The sequence below is a fragment of the Callithrix jacchus genome, chromosome 8 (genome assembly GCF_049354715.1).
Source record: "Callithrix jacchus isolate 240 chromosome 8, calJac240_pri, whole genome shotgun sequence".
Classification (NCBI taxonomy): Eukaryota; Metazoa; Chordata; class Mammalia; order Primates; family Cebidae; genus Callithrix; species Callithrix jacchus.
Genome location: NC_133509.1, coordinates 19,297,183 through 19,315,403, shown reverse-complemented (window position 1 = coordinate 19,315,403; position 18,221 = coordinate 19,297,183). Strand labels below are relative to the sequence as shown.

General features: G+C 45.0%; 1 protein-coding gene across 18 annotated transcripts in view; it reads left to right on the top strand.

The window, feature by feature from the left end:
- CELF6 (CUGBP Elav-like family member 6) overlaps window positions 1-18,221 on the top strand; it is a 34,945-nt gene that overhangs the window by 10,193 nt on the left and 6,531 nt on the right. For 16 of the 18 annotated variants that reach the window (XR_013520798.1, XR_013520797.1, XR_013520800.1 and 13 more), the window contains exon 3: window positions 5,001-5,049. The exons of 1 other annotated variant lie outside the window; for it this stretch is intronic. Coding sequence is in view for 11 of the 17 variants with exons in the window: in XM_078333567.1 (XP_078189693.1) it covers window positions 5,001-5,049 (49 nt within the window). In the remaining 6 variants the exon portion in view is untranslated. Of the gene's footprint in view, window positions 1-3,490; window positions 3,666-5,000; window positions 5,050-18,221 lie in introns of those variants that run through there. One more of the 18 variants, XM_009005198.5, reaches the window with a different exon arrangement.

Sequence of the window (18,221 nt, the reverse complement as noted above, 5' to 3'; positions counted from 1 at the left end):
GGAATATGTTTTTCTCTCTGACATTCTATGCCTTGATTTCCCCCACAGGGCCGGGCCCTGAAGCAGACATAGGCCTGGACACCACCTGGGAAATTCTTAAGGAACAGGTGCCCAGCCAGGGCAAGCGCTCACCTGAAGTCCCAGGACAAGTTTTTGGCCCAGTAGGAAATGTCCTCTTTTTCTCAGATGGGACTCCTGATTACTTCATCCCACTGCCATGTCCCTTCTCTGGCTATGGCAGGAACAAGGCATAATAAGTTGCCCAGGAAGCTCACAGGGGCAGCTCTCTTTCTCCTCCAGCCACACATAACATACCTAAATCCCAGGTGTCCTCCATCACCACTGCTCTGTGGGGCCTGAAGGCTCAGAGCCCTGTTCTCCCTAACTCTGTCCTTATCCTCTTGGGTTCCTTGTACCTCCAAACTCCCAAACTCCCACCTTCCCCAACTCCCGAGCTATGAAACAGAGTCAGCCAACATGCCCTCTTCTTCCCAGGTCCACACATCCAATAGAACTATGGTCCAGTTAATTCTTCCTACACATTCTGTTAAATCTGCTCATTTCCTTCTATTCAGGTCACATTCACCTCTTACCTGTACCACCGATCTTCTTTCTGTAATCACTCCTTTTCCAATTCTTTCTCCATAAAGTGACAGCTTATGGGATCCTTCACAAGATAAAATGGACTAGATGATTCCTCTACTTAAAATCCTTTCCTGGCTGGGCATAGCTCACATCTGTAATCCCAGCAGTTTATTATTTTTTTATGTTTTTATTTTTCTAAGATGGGGTTTCACCATGATGGCCAGGTTGATCTTGAACTCCTGACCTCAGGTGATCCACCCACTTCGGCCTCCCAAAGTGCTAGGATTACAGGCATGAGCCACCGCGCCCAGCTATCCCAGCAGTTTAAAAGGACAAGGCCCAAGGATCACTTGAGCTCAAGAGTTTGAGACCAGCCTGGGCAACATAGTGAGACCCAGTCTCCACAAAAAATTTAAAAATTAGCCGGGCATGGTGGCAGGTACCTGTATTTCTAGCTATTCGGGAGGCTGAAGCAGAATTATTGCTTATCCCAAGATTTGGAGTCTGCAGTGAGCTATGATGGGGCCACTGCACTCCAGCCTGGGCAGCAGAGTAAAACCACAGGTCAGGAGTTCAAGACCAGCCTGGCCAACATGTGAAACCCAATCTCTACTAAAAATACAAAAATTAGCCAGGTATAGTGGGTGGGTGCCTGTAATCCCAGCTACTGAGAGGCTGAAGCAGGAGAATCGCTTGAATCCGGGAGGCAGAGCTTGCAGTGAGCCGACATAGCACCATTGCACTCCAGCCTGGGCAATAGAGTGAGACTCAGTCTCAAAAAAATAAAAATAAAAATAAAATTTTAAAAAATATTTTCCTTCCCTGGATCTTCATTGCTTTTGAAATACAACAAATTCAAAGTCAAAATTCCTTGATACGGTTTTCATAGCCTTCCCTAATCTGGCCTTTGCCTACCTCTCAGTTTCATATCTTTCCATTAACAACCCCCGCAAAAAGTTGTTATATCTGGGGTACCTACTAAGATCTAGCAATTGTCATTTTCATCACAACACTGCAAGGTAAGATCATGATCATGATTCTCCCTTTACTAATGTGGATATTGAGGCTCAGAGACTTTAGAGAAGTTGTCAGTGACAGAGCCAGGATTGAAATCCACACCTATCTGCTAGGAAGCAATTTGCTATACCCTGGCTACTCCCATCCCAGGTGCTCACCAGAAACTGCTCCTAGGCCAGGCGCGGTGGCTCACGCCTGTAATCCCAGCACTTTGGGAGGCTGAGGCAGGTGGATCACGAGGTCAAGAAACTTTGCTCCTTTAGACTTGCAGTCCCTGTCTGTACCCCAGCCACTCAGCGTGCTCAGCCACCCACTCCTACCTCTCCTATTATCTCTACATGGCCAATGACCCCAGTCCTGCAAGGCTCAGGTCAAACATTGCATCTTCTATGCATCCTCTCCAGCTGGAGTCTGCCTCTTCCACAGCTCTTGATCTTGCACTCCTCCAAGGCCCTGGTCCCTCTGTGCCTCGCTATTTGTGTTCATACCTTAAGAATGGAGTTGAGCAGCACTCCAATGCAAAAAACATGGGCTTCAGCCTCAGACAGACCTGGGGGAAAATCCCAGCTCAACCACTTACCCACCATATGATCTTAGACAAGTGATTTCACCTCCTTCAGCCTCAGCTTTCCCGTCTATGATATGGGGACACTGGTATTCCCTTGCAGAGAGGTTGGAAGGATTTAAAGACAATGTACGTTATGTGTCCCAAGAAGGGCCTGTCACATAGTGGGCTCTTGGGAAATGGTGGCATTCTCTTCCTCTCTGTGAGCCTATGAAGAGAGGATCCCCATCCAGACCATCACTGTCTCCCATGAAGGGTCGCTGGGGGCTCATCGCAGAGTTCAGAAATGCTGGCAGCATGCCTGAGCAGTGGAAGGCCTGGGTCAGGTCCAAGGGGGGTGCGTGTGTACCACCCGATGCCCACTCTCCGTTGAAGGGTGGTGAAGTGGGTGAAGGGAGGAGAGAAAGGGGCGTCCCCCAGAGCACCATCTCCCATGAAACCCAGCCAGGGAGGCAGCTGCCATGGAAACCGCTGCTGTCACGTGTGCTTGTCACTCTAGGCTCCAGAGAGAAATTCTCAGGATCTATTTAAGAACTAATAAAATAATGACAGTCTTGCTCACCCTCACTGCCCCCCACCCCAGGCTTCTACTTCTCTCACCTTCTTCCCTCCCAGCCTCCCTCTACCCGCTTCCTGACCCTTCATCTCCTCATTTCCTTCCCATCTCCACCAGTAACTCTCTTTCCTTGCCCCTTTCTAGGACTGTCTCTTTCTCTCTCACATCATTTCTGTCTGTTAGTGTTTCTTCATCTCTCCCTGCGTCTCTGCTCTCCATTGCTCTGTCTCTTGGTCTCTCCTCCACAATCACAGGTGGCCATGCCCAGGGACGGGTCCTGTCCTCCTGGTCCCTGGTCCAGGCCAGTCCAGACCTGTCAAGCTCGCCCTGATCTGCTTGGATTGATCTGTCATCCCCTCTAGACTGCAACCTGAGTCCTGTTGGTGTCTCGGCCCCTACCCACGGCCTGGTACACTGCAGGTGCTGCACCACCAGCGGGTGGGTGTGTCAGAGCCCTGGGAGGGAGGGAGTTGCACTGGTTCAGGCTTGGCCTGTTTTCCTTTCCTTTTTTTTTTTTTTTTTTTTTTTAGTAAGCCCTCCCTACCCTTCCCACCCCCAAATTTGATCCAAAGGAAATTGCTCAACTGTGACTGCCAGGGCGTTACCATGGTTACTGGGTAGCACTTGTGGCTATGGCAACAGGAAGCTGCCTGTTGTCTCGGCAACGAGCATATTGGTAAGGGATGGAGTGGCCCCTGATTGGTGCAGAAGCAGAGCATTTCCTGAGGGGAGGGGGTCAGATCATCACCTTCTCAGGCCAGATGGGCATCAGTACCCCTTCCTCCATGAACGGGAAGGCCGCTGTTTTTTCCTCCCGGCATTCAGCTGCCTGCCCCCCAACAATAATTCCTCACACCCCACGCACCCAGCTCTTGGCAGTTTACAAAGACCTTTTGCATCCCCATTACCTCATGTGATCCCCACAACACCCATGAGAGGAAGGTGAGATGGGGATTCAATCATGAATTCACTCAGGGTGGTTGGGGGATGGGAATGTGGGGGGGATATATTGAAATCACCTAGGAGCGTTTTCAAATTATACAATCCCCCAACTTAAGAGCCTCATCTGGTTCCTGGGTGATTTTCATCTACACTTCATCAGGAACCCCTGAATTAAAAGGTGAAGTTGGTTGGGGGGGTGGGGGAAGGGATGGAAGGAGAAGTCAAGCTGCTTTCCAGGCTTATAGCATGGGTGACTGGGAGGATCAGTTTGGGGCAAAAAATATGAGCTCCGGTTTGGGTGTGTTGCGTGAAGGCACCAGTGGGACTTTCTAGTGGGCATGTCCAGCAGGCAGCTGGTAACATGGATCCAAAGCTCAGAAGAGAATGCAGGCTGGAGACACACAGCTCTGAGTCATCCCTGTTCGGAGAGGAGCTGAGGCTGTGGGTGTGGACGAGACTATCCAAGAAAAGTAGGAAGAGTGAGACAAAAAGGGCTGAGGATGGCACCTTGGAAAATTCCAGTATCCTCAGGGAAGGGGACCCTAGGGAGGGGATGGAGAGGGTGAGTGTGGAGACTGGTGACACAGCAGCTTGGGAAATATTTTCCCATTAGAAAAATTGAATCTTGCTGGGCGCAGTGGCTCATGCCTGTAATCCCAGTACTTTGGGAGGCCGAGGCGGGTGAATCACTTGAAGTCAGGAGTTCAAGACCAACCTGGCCAACATGGAGAAACCCTGTGTCTACTAAAAATATAAAAATCAGCCTGGCATAGTGGCATGTGCCTGTAGTTTCAGCTACATGGTAGAAAAAGAAAAATTTAATCTGAGAAAGAGTGGCTTACTTAAAGTCATACAACTGTTAAATGACAGAGTTGGGGGCAGATAGCACTGAGTCTGATTACCAGACTCTCATCTAAATGACCCATTGCATGATATTCTCCATTTTAGACATAAAACACAAATCTGTAGTATCAATTCTACCTCCTGCCCAATCCTCTCATGCAAACCTTTAAGTAAGTCCAGGAGCCAAGGGGACAGGCCTCATATAGACCCTGCCTAGAGACCTAGGCAGAAAAATCTCCTTAACCACTACATTCCACCTTGTGCTTGCCACTGAGTTCCTGTCACCCATCCCTGCCAGTTTCAGCACCTTCTAAATTCCTGGGTTTAAGGAAGGAATCTTGGAGAAAATCTGTAATCCCAGTGTGGAAGTGGTGAAGTGTGGAGTTCAAAGGGGCTAGGGCTCAGATCCTGAGGAGTCCAGGGATGGAGAAGCTGGGGGCTCCAGGACCAGGCAGTCACGCTGAATGGGTGTGTTGGTCCGATGTCTTTCAGATGAATCGTCCGATCCAAGTGAAGCCAGCTGCCAGTGAGGGCCGAGGAGGTAACTTCCCTGTCTGACCAACCTCAGGCTATCACCTATGTAAAGGAGGGTGGGTCCATACCTGGAGTCAGTCCTACCCATGGCTTAGTATGAGAGCCTCTCTGGGTGAAGGGGACAGGCGGGGCTCAGAGTTGCTAAGCCCCAGAAATTGTTCAGCTATCCCTGTTCAGACTGAGCAGGGCTGGAGTTCTGGGGAGCCCACACCCAGAAGAGGCAAGAAGGGCCTAAACAGATGCCAGTGATAGAGAAAGGGGGGCTCTTGCCACTTTATCCTTGGAGAGAGATCGTTCCTCTTGCCGCATGGAACTTTCAGGGTTTTGTTGTTGTTGTTGTCATTTTTAAGAATCAGGTGGGGATTATTCTCCTTCTCTAGATCCTTCTGATTTTAGAGAACACGGTCCATTCCGGATTGAGGCTATTCCTTCATTGTGATTGCCTAGTTGTTCATAGTAAAAGATAAGGCTTGTACAACAGACTTTATGGGCCATAGTAAGTCCTCTATGCTGAGGACCATGGAAAGCTCTGATAGCTACACTGTTTCTGGGTAGAGAAAGCTCTGTGCTCCTTAAGAACAGGAGGTAGACCAGGTGCAGTGGCTCATACCTATAATCCCAGCACTTTGGGAGGCTGAGGTGGGTGGATCACCTGAGGCCAGGAGTTCAAGACCAGCCTGACCAACATGGTGAAACCCCTTCTCTACTACAAATACAAAAATTAGTCAGGCATGGTGTTGGGCGCCTGTAATCCCAGCTACTCAGAAGGCTGAGGCTAAGGCAGGGAGGCAGAGGTTATAGCGAGCCAAAATCATGCCACTGCACTCCAGCCTGGGAAACAGAGTGCGACTCTGTCTCAAAAACAAAACAAAACAAAAAACAAAAATGCATAGGACAGGTAGACAGCCTGTGCTTTCTTCCCACCAGCTGGGTTCTGGCCAGCTTCCATGCTACAAAGGCAATGCTGGCTTCTGGTGTCAGTTCCTGGTGTTTTTCTCACCCTTGGATCTTAGATCATTCCAGGGTGTCAGCCTATAGCCCTCCCTGATGTCTGCTGACTCTTTCTCTTGGGTAACACTCTCTTCCTGTCTTCCTGTCTTCCCTAAGATCAGCCGTGGCTTCACTAGGTGAAAGAAGTTGCCCAAGTTCAGGAACAGAATGGAACCCAATTGATATAAACAAGTAGCGATTCCTACTTATTCTGCTCCCCTCTCAGACTCCATGCTCAGTCTGAGAACCCACACCCGGAGTTCTGGTGGCTTTGTGCTTCCATTGTGGAGTTCGTTCCTCCAAGAAATACTTCCTTTATCCTTTTAGATTCTCTGACCTCTGGTCTCTGATTCCTGACTTCTAGTCAAGACATTATCAACTCCATCTTGTCTTGGAGAGATATTTCTAAGTTTCCTCCTCTGTTCACACACATCCTCCTTTTCCTTTTCATTCTTTCCAGTTGAGTTTTTGAAATGTTCCAGACTGCATACAAAACCTCAAGTTCATGTAACGCAAGAGTTTCTGCTTCTTGGGAAACTCTTTTAGGCATCAGGGCCATTGTTGGCCCTCTGCTAAAGCCCTGCCCACAACCATGAGCCGGTCCCATAGCTGAGAAGCCAACTGAGAGTATGTGAGTGAGCAGCAATGCAGACAGGTTCAGCCACACAACCAACATCTTCTGAGCAGCTTACTCCACATCAGGCATACAGGCATGAGCAAAGCAGACCTGGTACCTGGCCTCATGAAGCATGCAGGCTATGAAGGAATATGGACAAGTAAACAAGGGAACCCAGTTCAGTGTGATTGCTGCTTTCAAGGGGAAGTCCAGGGGAGTTGTGGGGACACAAACAAGGGGCACCTGACCCAGTCTGGGAGGTCAAAGTGGGTTCCCAGAGGAGTACCATTTAAGCTGAGATCTCAAGGATGAATAGGAAGTAGTCAGAGAAAAGAGGAGAGAGGGAGCACATGTTGGGCAGAGGGAAGAGCATGTCCGCAGGCCCCAGAGCTCCAAAGAACGTGCTACAACTTGGAGTTTGTTCAGGAGCTAAGTCCACAGTGCTAAGGCACTCCTGCTGTGTGGAGTCCACTCCATTTTGTCCGTGTGTGGGCAGCTGCACAAAGGAGACCTCCATGCTGGCAGTGCCTTTGCCTGGTCGAAGTGTTCTGGTGGCCTGGGCTCTAAGCAGTGTAGCTTGAATTGTAGAATTTTCTTTCCACTTTTTGTATAAATCTTGCAGGTGTCACATCATTGACAAATTCTGTACATATGGCATTCCACCTATACACCTGTTCAAAAGAGCAGGAAAAGCAAATCTAGCTGAAAAGAGGTCTGCCTGGCAGCAGAATTCGCAATTCAGCGCTTGTGTTACACAGATATTTCTGGACAAGTGGAGGCTCTCAAGAAGCATCTACTACAAACACATTCATGAAAATAATCCTTCTTGCAGGTTTGGACGACCAGATCTCTCAATTCCTCTCTGCTCCCTACTATATATTCAGGAGAGAGAAGGCATATGTAGAACCATCTTGCAGAACAGTTGGACCTTTACAATTTATAGGTGTTTTACTACTAACAGATCTGTGTTAGATAATCATTACTAATCAAAATGTGTTTTCTTCAAGGCTATCGTGTATCTCTTCTAAAGTGGGTTCAACCCTCTGCTGAATTTTAACATAACCTAATGCTCTAGAAAATCAATGGTATGGGTTTTTGCTCTTTAAAATGCTTTATAAAATGGTATTGGGGTTTGCTCTTATTTGTAGCATTTGGCATCAATGTGGAACAGCTTGTCCCTTTTCAATCTTATCTCTGTGATCTCAAACATTCTATAAACCTTCAGAGTCAATGGTCACACCTGACCAGATATATTTAAGCCCATGAGCCTGTGTCTTCTAAAATTATTCCTGAAATAAAATCCCTTAGTTTACCATTGGTTAATAATGATATCTATATCTGATAAGAATGCTGATGCCAATGAAAACATAATCCAAGGCATATCAAGGCCAACATATTTTTCTGAAACCTTCCACTTTCTTATGGAAGGGATTATTACATGATTTTTCTTCTCATCAGGTAGGGATCATCAGCCCAAATCTACAGGAGCCCAGGTAGGTAGGCTTAAATGGGTGAGACTCCCATCATTTAATAAGATAATTTACAGCTGGGCATGGTGGCTCATGCCTGTAATCCCTTTAGGAGGCCAAGGTGGGAGGATGACTTGAGCTCACAAGTTTGAGACCAGCCTGGGCAACATGGCAAAACCTCATCTCTACAAAAAATATACAAAAATTAGCTGGGTGTGATGGTATACATCTTTAGCCCCAGCTACTCAGGAGGCTGAGGCAGGAGGATCACTTGAGCTAGGAGTTCAAGGCTGCAGTGAGCTATGATCATGCCATTGCACTCCAGCCTGGGTAACTAGAGTGAAACTCCATCTCAAAGAAGAAAAAAAATACATGTATATATATATATATATATATATATATATATATATATATATATATGTTTTAATTCAATTTTTAAAAATAGACCAGCACTGTGAGATCCTACCAAATCTATCACAACCGCTTTTTTTTTTCTTTTTTTGAGACAGACTTGCTCTATTGCCCAGGTTGGAGTGCAGTGGCACGATCTCGGCTCACTGCAACCTCTGCCTCCCAGGTTCAAGCTGTTCTCCTGCCTCAGCCTCCCAAGTAGCTGGGATTACAGGCGCCTAGCTTATTTTATTTTATTTTATTTTTGTATTTTAGTAGAGATGGGGTTTCACCTTGTTGTCCACGCTGGTCTCGAACTCCTGAGCTCAGGCAATCCACCTGCCTCCGCCTCCCAAAGTGCTAGAATTACAGGCGTGAGTCACCGTGTCCAGCCCTGAGGGAAAAGTTTTTGACCCTGTGTGTATTTAATGTAGAAATGGATGTCTTTATATGTTAGGAGATAGTTTCATTTTAGAAAGTTAGATGCATTTTCCTTTAATAGTGTGCTGCTCAATGTGTACTGCCGTAAGATGTAAAATATAGCCCCGGAGTGTGGAGTATGGGAACAGCGTGGAATTTAGCTACAGAATTTATGCAAACTCACTGGAATATATTAAAATGCTGCTATAATATATTCCACAAAGGCCCAGATGCACTTCTGATACTCTGAGAAAAGTGTCACCAAGGCTGCAGGGGATGGCCATGACAGAAAAGGACCTTGGCATTTTTCATCAGAAAGATCCTTATGTATTGCAATATTATCATATCATTAGGCATCAAATTAACAAGTGCTGCCAATAACTATTAAAATTAATACGACAGGGGCCAGGCATGGTGGTTCTTGCCTGTCATCCCAACACTTTGGGAGGTCAAGGTGGGAGGATCATTTGAAGTCAAGAGTTTGAGACTAGCCAGGGCAACAAAGTGAGACCCTGTCTCTACAAAAAATAAAAATACAAACGTGTAGTGACATGTACCTGTAGTCCCAGCTACTCAGGAGGCTGAGGCGGGGGATCACTTGAGTCCAGGAGTTCAAGGCTGCAGTGAGCTATGATGGTGCCACTGCATTCTAGCCTGGGCAACAGAGTGAGACACTGTCTCTAAAAATAATAAGTAAATAAACAGACAAACAAATAAAAATGATACAACATACAATATGTGTGTTGGTTATTTCAACCACAAACCTCATGTTTATTGATTAAAAGTAAGAATACCTAAAACTTAATTCTGACAGAGCTGAAAAGAAAAAGTAATAATACCACTACACTGTTGCATCAAAACTTAAGTGACAGAAGTTAAAGTAGCTATTTTTGTTAAAAAGCTAGGCTGAGTGTGGTGGCTCATGCCTGTAATCCCAGCACTTTGGGAGGCCAAGGTGGGCAGATCACTTGTGATCAAGAGTTCAGGATCAGCCTGCCAACATGGTGAAACCCATCTCTACTAAAAATACAAAAATGAGCTGGGCATGCCAGTGGGCACCTGTAATCCCAGCTACTCAGGAGGCTGAGGCAGGAGAATCACTTAAACCCAGCAGAGGTAGAATCGCTTGAACCCGGCAGAGGCAGAAGTTGCATTGAGCAGATATGGTGCCACTGCACTCCAGCCTGGGCAACAGAGCACAACTGCATCTCAAAAAGAAAAAAAAAAAAAAGCTCATGTGTGCACAGTGTAATCCTCCTTTATGGCAGACAGTAAAAGAAGGAATTGGCGGGGCTTGTTGGCTCACGACTGTAATCCCAACACCTTGGGAGCTGAGGCAGGCAGATCACTTGAGGTCAGGAGTTCCAACATGGGGATACCCAATCTCTACCAAAAATACAAAACAATGAACTGGACGTGGTGGCACACGCCTGTAATCCCAGTGAGCCGAGGTCATGCCATTCGACTCCAGCCTGGGCAACATAGTGAGACTCTGTCTCAAAAAAAAAAACAAATTATCCCTCAGTATTTGTATGCATTTGAACATGAACATTAAAATGTTTGGATAAAAATTCAAGGTTCATGTATTTTTGCTGCTGTTGCTGTTGTTTTGTTTTGAGCTGGAGTCTCGCTCTATTGCCCAGGCTGGAGTGCAACCTCTGCCTCTCGGGTTCAAGCAATTCTCCTGCCTCAGCCTCCCAGGCAGCTGGGATTACAGATGCACACAACCACACCTGGCTTATTTTTTTTGTATTCAGTGGAGACGGGGTTTCACCATGTTGGTCAAGCTGGTCTCGAACTCCTGACCACAGGTGATCCAATCATCTTGGCCTCTCAAAGTGCTGGGATTAGACATGAGCCACCACGCCCAGGCTAGTTACTTTCTTTTACCTTTCAAGCTTAAAACCTTCTCTGGGGATTTTAAAATATACTTTGAGGCATCTCTTTTTTTTGATCTTGCAATTTGGTTCAACTCAAAAACCAATTATCTGTTATCCCATTAACACTCCTATCTCTATCCTATCATTGCTAATGTAATTTCTGCCTGTATTTGCAAGGGTTTGGTTAGATGTCAGCCTGGATTTTGAGTATAGACATATATCCAGAGCCATGTTTCTCAAGTTCAAAGCAGAGCCATCCTTTCCAAGTTCTTTCTAGGATTCCACTTTATTCAGTGTTTAACAACTAATCTTTGAGTTAAAGTTGAATTTTGAGGCAGAATTTTCCGAATTTCATAGTACTGGGACATATTCTCGGGCCTAAATCGGAAATAGACCTTAGCAACACTGTCCTGTCACAGCCAGTTGATAGTCATTTCTGTTATTTATCCTTAGATGAATTTAATTCTAGAAAGTATTTTCCAACTAAGATTGGATAGTTTTCATCGTACTACCTGTCACTTTACTCATGTTGACTCGTCACTCTCTGAAATGCATTCTATCCCCAAAGGTAATGGGAGGCACTTTCCTTAGGCTTGGCTCAGAGCAGATCACCCAAAGCTGATTGTCATAACACTTTTAGGTGTGCAGTTACTAGACCTAAGTACATTCACAGTGTGTAACCAATCCTCAGAACTTTTTCATCTTGCTAAAACGGATACTCTGTATCCATTAAATGACTGTCCATTTCCCCCTTTCCCTCAGCCTGGCAACCATCATTCTATTTATTTCTACGAGTTTGACTACTCTAGATACCTTATGTAAGTGGAATCATACAGTGTTTGCCCTTTTGTGACTGGCTTATTTCACTTAGCATATCTTCAAGGTTCACCCATGTTGTAGGATGTGTCAGAATTTCCTTCCTTTTTAAGGCAGAATAATAGTTCTTTGTATGTATATACCACATTTTGTTTATCCATTAATCTGTTAGATATTTGGGTACCTTCCACCTTTTGGCTACTGTAACTAATGTTGCTATGAATATGGATGTACAGATATTTCTTCAAGATCTTGTTTTCTCAGGCACAGAAAGACAAACATTGCGTAATCTCACTTATGTGTGGAATCTAAAAAGTGAGACTTACAGAAGCAGAGAGTAGGATGGTGGTTGGCAGAAGTTAGGGGCGGGGCGGGGAGTTACAGTATGGAGAAATGGGAGATGTTAGTCAAAGGATACAAAGTTGTAATTAAACAGAAGGATGACGTTTTAGTGATCTATTGCATGCATGGAGACTTTAGTTAATAATAATGCAATATGCATTTCAAAATTACTAATAGAGTTCAACCATTTTCACCATAAAAAAGTGATAAGTAGGCGAGGTCAAGAATATGTTAATTAGCTCTATTTAATCATTCCACAATGTCTACATATATCAAAGCATCACATTGTACCCCATAAATATATACAATTATTATTGGTCAATTGAAATAAAATTATAGATTAATTTTTGAAAAGACCCTGCTTTCCATGTTTTTGGATATATTCCCAGAAACGGTATTACTAGATCATATGGTAATTCTATTTTTAATTTTTTTAGTAACTGCCATACTGTTTTCCATAGCAGCGACACTATTTTACATTCCCACCAACAGTGTGCAAGAGTTCCAGTTTCTCCACATCCTTGCCAACGCTGTGATTTTCTGTATCTTTAATAGCAGTCATCCTAATCGGTGTGAGGTGGGTGATATCTCGTAGTTTTGATTGGCATTTCCTTAACAGTTAGTCATTTTGAGCATCTTTTCATATGCTTTTTGCCCATTTGCATTTCTTCTTTGCAGAAACATCTATACAAATCCTTTGCCCGTTATTAAATAGAGGGTTTGGTGTGTTTCGTTGTTACTGTTGTTACTATTTAGTTGTAGGAGTTCTTTATATATTCTGGATGCTAATCTTACCTAGATACATTGTTTGCAAATATTTCCTCCCATTCCATAGGTTGCTTTGTCATTCTGTGGGTTGTGTTCTGTGATGCACAGAAGTTTCTTTTTTTTTTTTTTTTTTTTTTTTGCCCTCCAATGGATCCTTGTGAAAGTTTTAAATTTTGATGTAGTCAGTCCAATTTATTTATTTTTACTTTGTGTTGCCTGTGCTTTTGATGTCATATCTAAGAAATAAGGGGGCCGGGCATGGTGGCTCAAGCCTGTAATCCCAGCACTTTGGGAGGCCAAGGTGGGTGGATCACGAGGTCAAGAGATTGAGATCATCCTGGTCAACATGGTGAAACCCCGTCTTTACTAAAAATACAAAAAAAAATTAGCTGGGCATGGTGGCAAGTGCCTGTAATCGCAGCTACTCAGGAGGCTGAGGCAGGAGAATTGCCTGAACCCAGGAGGCGGAGGTTGCGGTGAGCCGAGATCGCGCCATTGCACACCAGCCTGGGTAACAAGAGCGAAACTCCGTCTCAAAAAAAAAAAAAAAGAAATCAATGCCAAATCCAGAAATCCAGTCATGAAGTCTTTTTCCCTTCAGTTTTCTAAGATGTCTATTGTTTTAGCTCTTCCATTTAGGACTCATCCATTTTCAGTTAATCTTGTGTATATGGTATAAGGTAAGAATCTAACTTTGTTCACGTAGATATCCATTTTTCCCAACCCCAGTTGTTGAAAATACTGTCCTTGCCTTATTGAATGATTTTGCTTCCCTTGTTGAAAATCATTTGACCATTATACAAGGGTTTATTTCTGGGATTTCTGTTCTATTCCACTGGTCTATGTCTTTATCTTTATACCAGTACCACAGTTTTGATTACTGTAGCTTTGTAATGAGTTTTGAAAAAAGGGAGTTCTTTTTTAAGATTGCTGGGTATTTGGAGTCCCTCGAGATTCCATATGAATGTTAGGATATATTTTTCTACTTCTACAAAAACATGCCATTGGGAGTTTACAGAGGGTACATTAAATCTGTAGACCACTTTGAGTAGTATTGACATCTTAGCAGTATTAAGTCTTCTAATCCGTGAACACAGGTTTTCTTTTCATTTATTTGTGTCTTCTTAATTTTTTTAGCCACATTTTGTAGTTTTTAGTGCAGCCTTTCACCTCCTGGGTTAAGTTTATTCCCAAATATTTTATTTTATCTTATTATTTACTTATGTATTTTCAGACAGTCTTACTCCATCACCCAGGCTGAAGTGCAGTGGCTCAATCTTGGCTCACTGCAAACCTCCATCTCCTGGTTCAAGAGATTCTCCTGCCTCAGCACCCCAAGTAGCTGGGATTACAGGCGCTTGCCACTCACACATGGCTAATTTTTGTATTTTTAGTAGAGATGGGGTTTTGCCATGTTGGCCAAGCCGGTCTCAAACTCCTGACCTCAGGTGATCTGCCCACCTCGGCCTCCTAAAGTGCTGGGTTTACAGGCATGAGCCACTGTGCCCAGCCTCAAAGTATTTTATTCTTTTCGATGCTATTGCAAATAGAATTGTTTACTTTCCTCTCTCTCACTCTCTTTTTTTTTTTTTTTTTTTTTGACACAGAGTTTCGTTTTCGTTGCCCAGGCTAGAGAGTGTAATGGCATGATCTCGGCTCACCACAACCTCCACCTCCTGGGTTCAAGCGATTCTCCTGCCTCAGCCTCCTGAGTAGCTAGAATTACAAGCATGCGCCACCATGCCCAGCTAATTTTGTATTTTTAGTAGAGTTGGGGTTTCTCCATGTTGGACAGGCTGGTCTTGAACACCCGACCTCAAGTGATCCTCCTGCCTTGGCCTCCTAAAGTGCTGGGATTATAGGCATGAGCCACTGCACCTGGCCTTTTTTTTTTTTTTTTTTTTTTTTCCCCAACAGTCTTGCTCTGTCTCTCAGGCTGGAATGCAGTGGTGCAATCTCGGCTCACTGCAACCTCCAGACCTCCTAGGTTCAAAACATTCTCCTGCCTCAGCCTCCCAAGTAGCTGGGACTACAGGAACACACCACCATGCCTGGCTAATTTCTTTATTTTTAGTAGAGATGGGGTTTCACCATGTTGGCCAGGCTGGTCTCAAACTCCTGATCTTATAATCTGCCTGCCTCAGCCTCCCAAAATGCAGGGATTACAGGCGTGAGCCACTGTGCCTGGCTTTTGCTTCCACTTCATTTCATTTTCAGATTGTGCATTGCTAGTGTGTAGAAATGCAACTGAGTTTTGTGTGTTGATTTTATTTCTCCCAACTTTGCTGAATTGGGTTATTTGTTCTCACAGTTTTTTTATGCATGGAATTTAAGTCCCTCCTGATGCCTGTCACATCTGGCCAGGAGACTCTGCTCATCCTGGCTACTGTCTTCATCACTTTCCCCACAGCTCTTATGCTGCAGTCATCACTATGTGTATCAGGAGAGAGCTGCGTTGCTATAACACAACTACTGCCACCAGCAGGACTTCCTGGCTTGGTATTTAAACTGAAAAATGGACTAGTATTTTTAGGATAGGTTTGGTCATTGGTACCCCAAGGCTGGCCCTTTTCCTACTGTCCCTAAAATCATGACATTGCACCAACATGAAGTTGAATGGGTGTGAAAGGCCTAGAAACCAGAAACTTGAACACTTCAGGAATTTCTTTGGAACAACTGAGGCAGAGGCTTCTTCCTTGAACGGCATGCTGGTACCCTTCCTGAAGAAGATAGTCTGGACTGATTCTGCTATGATTACTGGAATGTCAACCCCATCATTCACTGCATTTGAATCCCTGATCTGCATGACCAGCTGCACAAGGCAGCTTCATGGAGATGGGCCTCTGGGAGCCTAAGCCACTTTTTTTTTTATTCAAAAAGCATTTGAGGCTGGGTGTGGTGGCTCACGCCTGTAATCCCAACATTTTGGGAGGTCAAGACAGGTGGATCACAAGGTCAGGAGTTTGAGACCAGCTGCTCGGGAGGTTGAGGCAGGAGAATCACTTGAACCTGGGAGAAGGAGGTTGCAGTGAGCCGAGACAGTGCCATTGCACTCCAACCTGGGCGACAGAACAAGACCCCGTCTCAAAAAAAAAAAAAAAAAAAAGCATTTGATAGAAGATCAAGGAGCTTTAGTTGCCAACAGGAAAATGCAGATATACCATTCAACCATATGGCTTTCCAATATGTCTCAACTCTGTACTGATGCTGCCTTCTAATTCCTTCCACTCCTGGAAGGGTGAGTGTCCACGTTTGATATTACCATCTTTCTAGGATCCTACTCACTACTCATGGGATACCTTTATTCAGACATTTCTGACTTGCCTTTTGTAGCATCTGCTTTTTACCAAAATGATAGAATTTGACCTAGAGAAAATTGAATTATTTGGGCTATATCCCATCATCATCTCTCTCTGGAGGCATTGATCAACCATCGGAATCTTCAAGTCTGTGGATTTGGGGGGCTACTCTTAGGGGTCCGGCATGTACTTCTCTTTGAGCAGGTCTTTTAAGAAACTTATCCCACCATTTCCTGGTCACCTGAGGCTCATGGCCACTGTGACCCAGCTCATCCTCCCGTCAAACACAATCAAGGTCCCTGTAAAGTGGAAAGAGGACACCAGGATTCAAGGCAAAACCTGGGAAACAGGCAGCCTAGAGCCCAGCCCATGGTAGATACTCATTTACATTTCAAACTCTGTACATCCCAGTAGTCCAGATCCATAGGGTCAGTGCTCTGACAGGGAAATGGGCAAAAATATATTATTTTTAAGATGGAGTCTCACTCTGTCACCCAGGCTGGAGTGCAGTGGTACAATCTCGGCTCACTGCAACCTCTGCCTCCCGGGTTCAAGCCATTTTTCCACCTCAGTCTCCTGAGTAGCTGGGATTACAGGCATGCACTACCACACCCGGCTATTTTTATATTTTAAGTAGAAACAGGGTTTCACCATATTGGCTAGGCTGGTCTTAAACTCCTGACCTCAAGTGATCAACCCACCTAAAGTGCTGGGATTGTGGGTGTGAGCCACCGCACGCTATCAAAATTTCTTCACTTGTGAGATTCTCACTGGAAAAGAGGATCCAAAAATTTCATGGGCAATGACATGAACTTGAACTGAAAAAGCAACAAGAGGCAGAGCAGATGAAGGATCAGATCACCACTGTCAGTACAAACCTCTTTTCTGTTTATGGGCTCCGTCTTAGCCTGTGATGTCTCTCTTCCTACACAGGGCTGCCTGGATTCTGGTCCACGTTGTATGACATTTTATCTGGATGCCATCACCATTTTTCAGACCCTACCCAATGACACAGCTGCACTACAAATGAGGGCATTGCAAAGCCCCCCTTGGGACTGTGGAGGCACTAGACTCTTCTCCAGCCTCTCCCAGGCTTTCTGCAGCCAAATGCTCATACTTTAGTGTCATAACTTAGACCAATGACATGGTCTTCTGGAGTTTGATTCTCTGGCCAAATGGGGCCCATTCTATGATGTCAAGGCAAAGCCATCAGTTTGGTCAAGAGACTCATGAAAGACCTTTCCTGACTTCTCAGGCTCCTGAACAGGATGATCTCAGATCCCCCCTCATACACGTGCTGGAACTCTGTTCTCTATCTTCTAGGTCAGTAATTTCAAAGGGCTTTCTTGGAGCCCCTCTAGGGAGTATTAGGGGAGGATCAAGCAAGACAAACTCCACCCCCTCTTTTTCTGGCTTCAGTCACAGCAGTTCTGCTTTTCTCTTACATTTTGTGCTTCATCCTAACATTTTTGTTAGAATAATGTATTCCACCGATTTTTCAGAAGGTTGGAAAACCAGTGATCTGTTCCAAGGGCACTATTCTGTGGCTGACACCTCCAGAAGCAAAGCACACTCACTGGCTTGTACTCTCACCACAGAAGGTCAATGGCGAGACCTTCTTTCCTCTATCAGAATTCCAGCCACGAGTTCATTATCCATCCCCTCCCCAAGGACCGTCAGGTAGTACCTCTCTGGACAGAGGGCAGAATTTTGCCAAAACACATTCTATCTGCCCTTTATGAACTGCAACCCCTGCCCTCCACACAGACATAGCATCGACAGACAGACAGACACCTCAGGATCCACAAGGCAGCCTAGGCCAAACCCCATACCACGCAGGTGACATATGGACATACACATAGTCTTATTGGAGATTTCTCCCCTGCTAACTTCAGTCAATTCTGAACAGTCTGTTCTTCCTTCACTATCACCCAAGCTACAGTCTATGACTAACCTTTGTTTCCCCTGCACTCAGAATCCAAGGACCGCATCCTCCATCTGCCTAGCCAAGCTGTTCAAGGAGTAGAACCATTTAGGATGGGTTTTCCTGCTCTCCAAGATCTTGAAGACGAAGATAGAAGCTGGTTTCCTACCCACTCTTTCTCTCCCAACTTGTATTGTCCCCTACATGGTCAAGCTCCCTCCCAAATTCAGATATTTACCTTGGTGCAGAGAAGAGCCAGACTTTA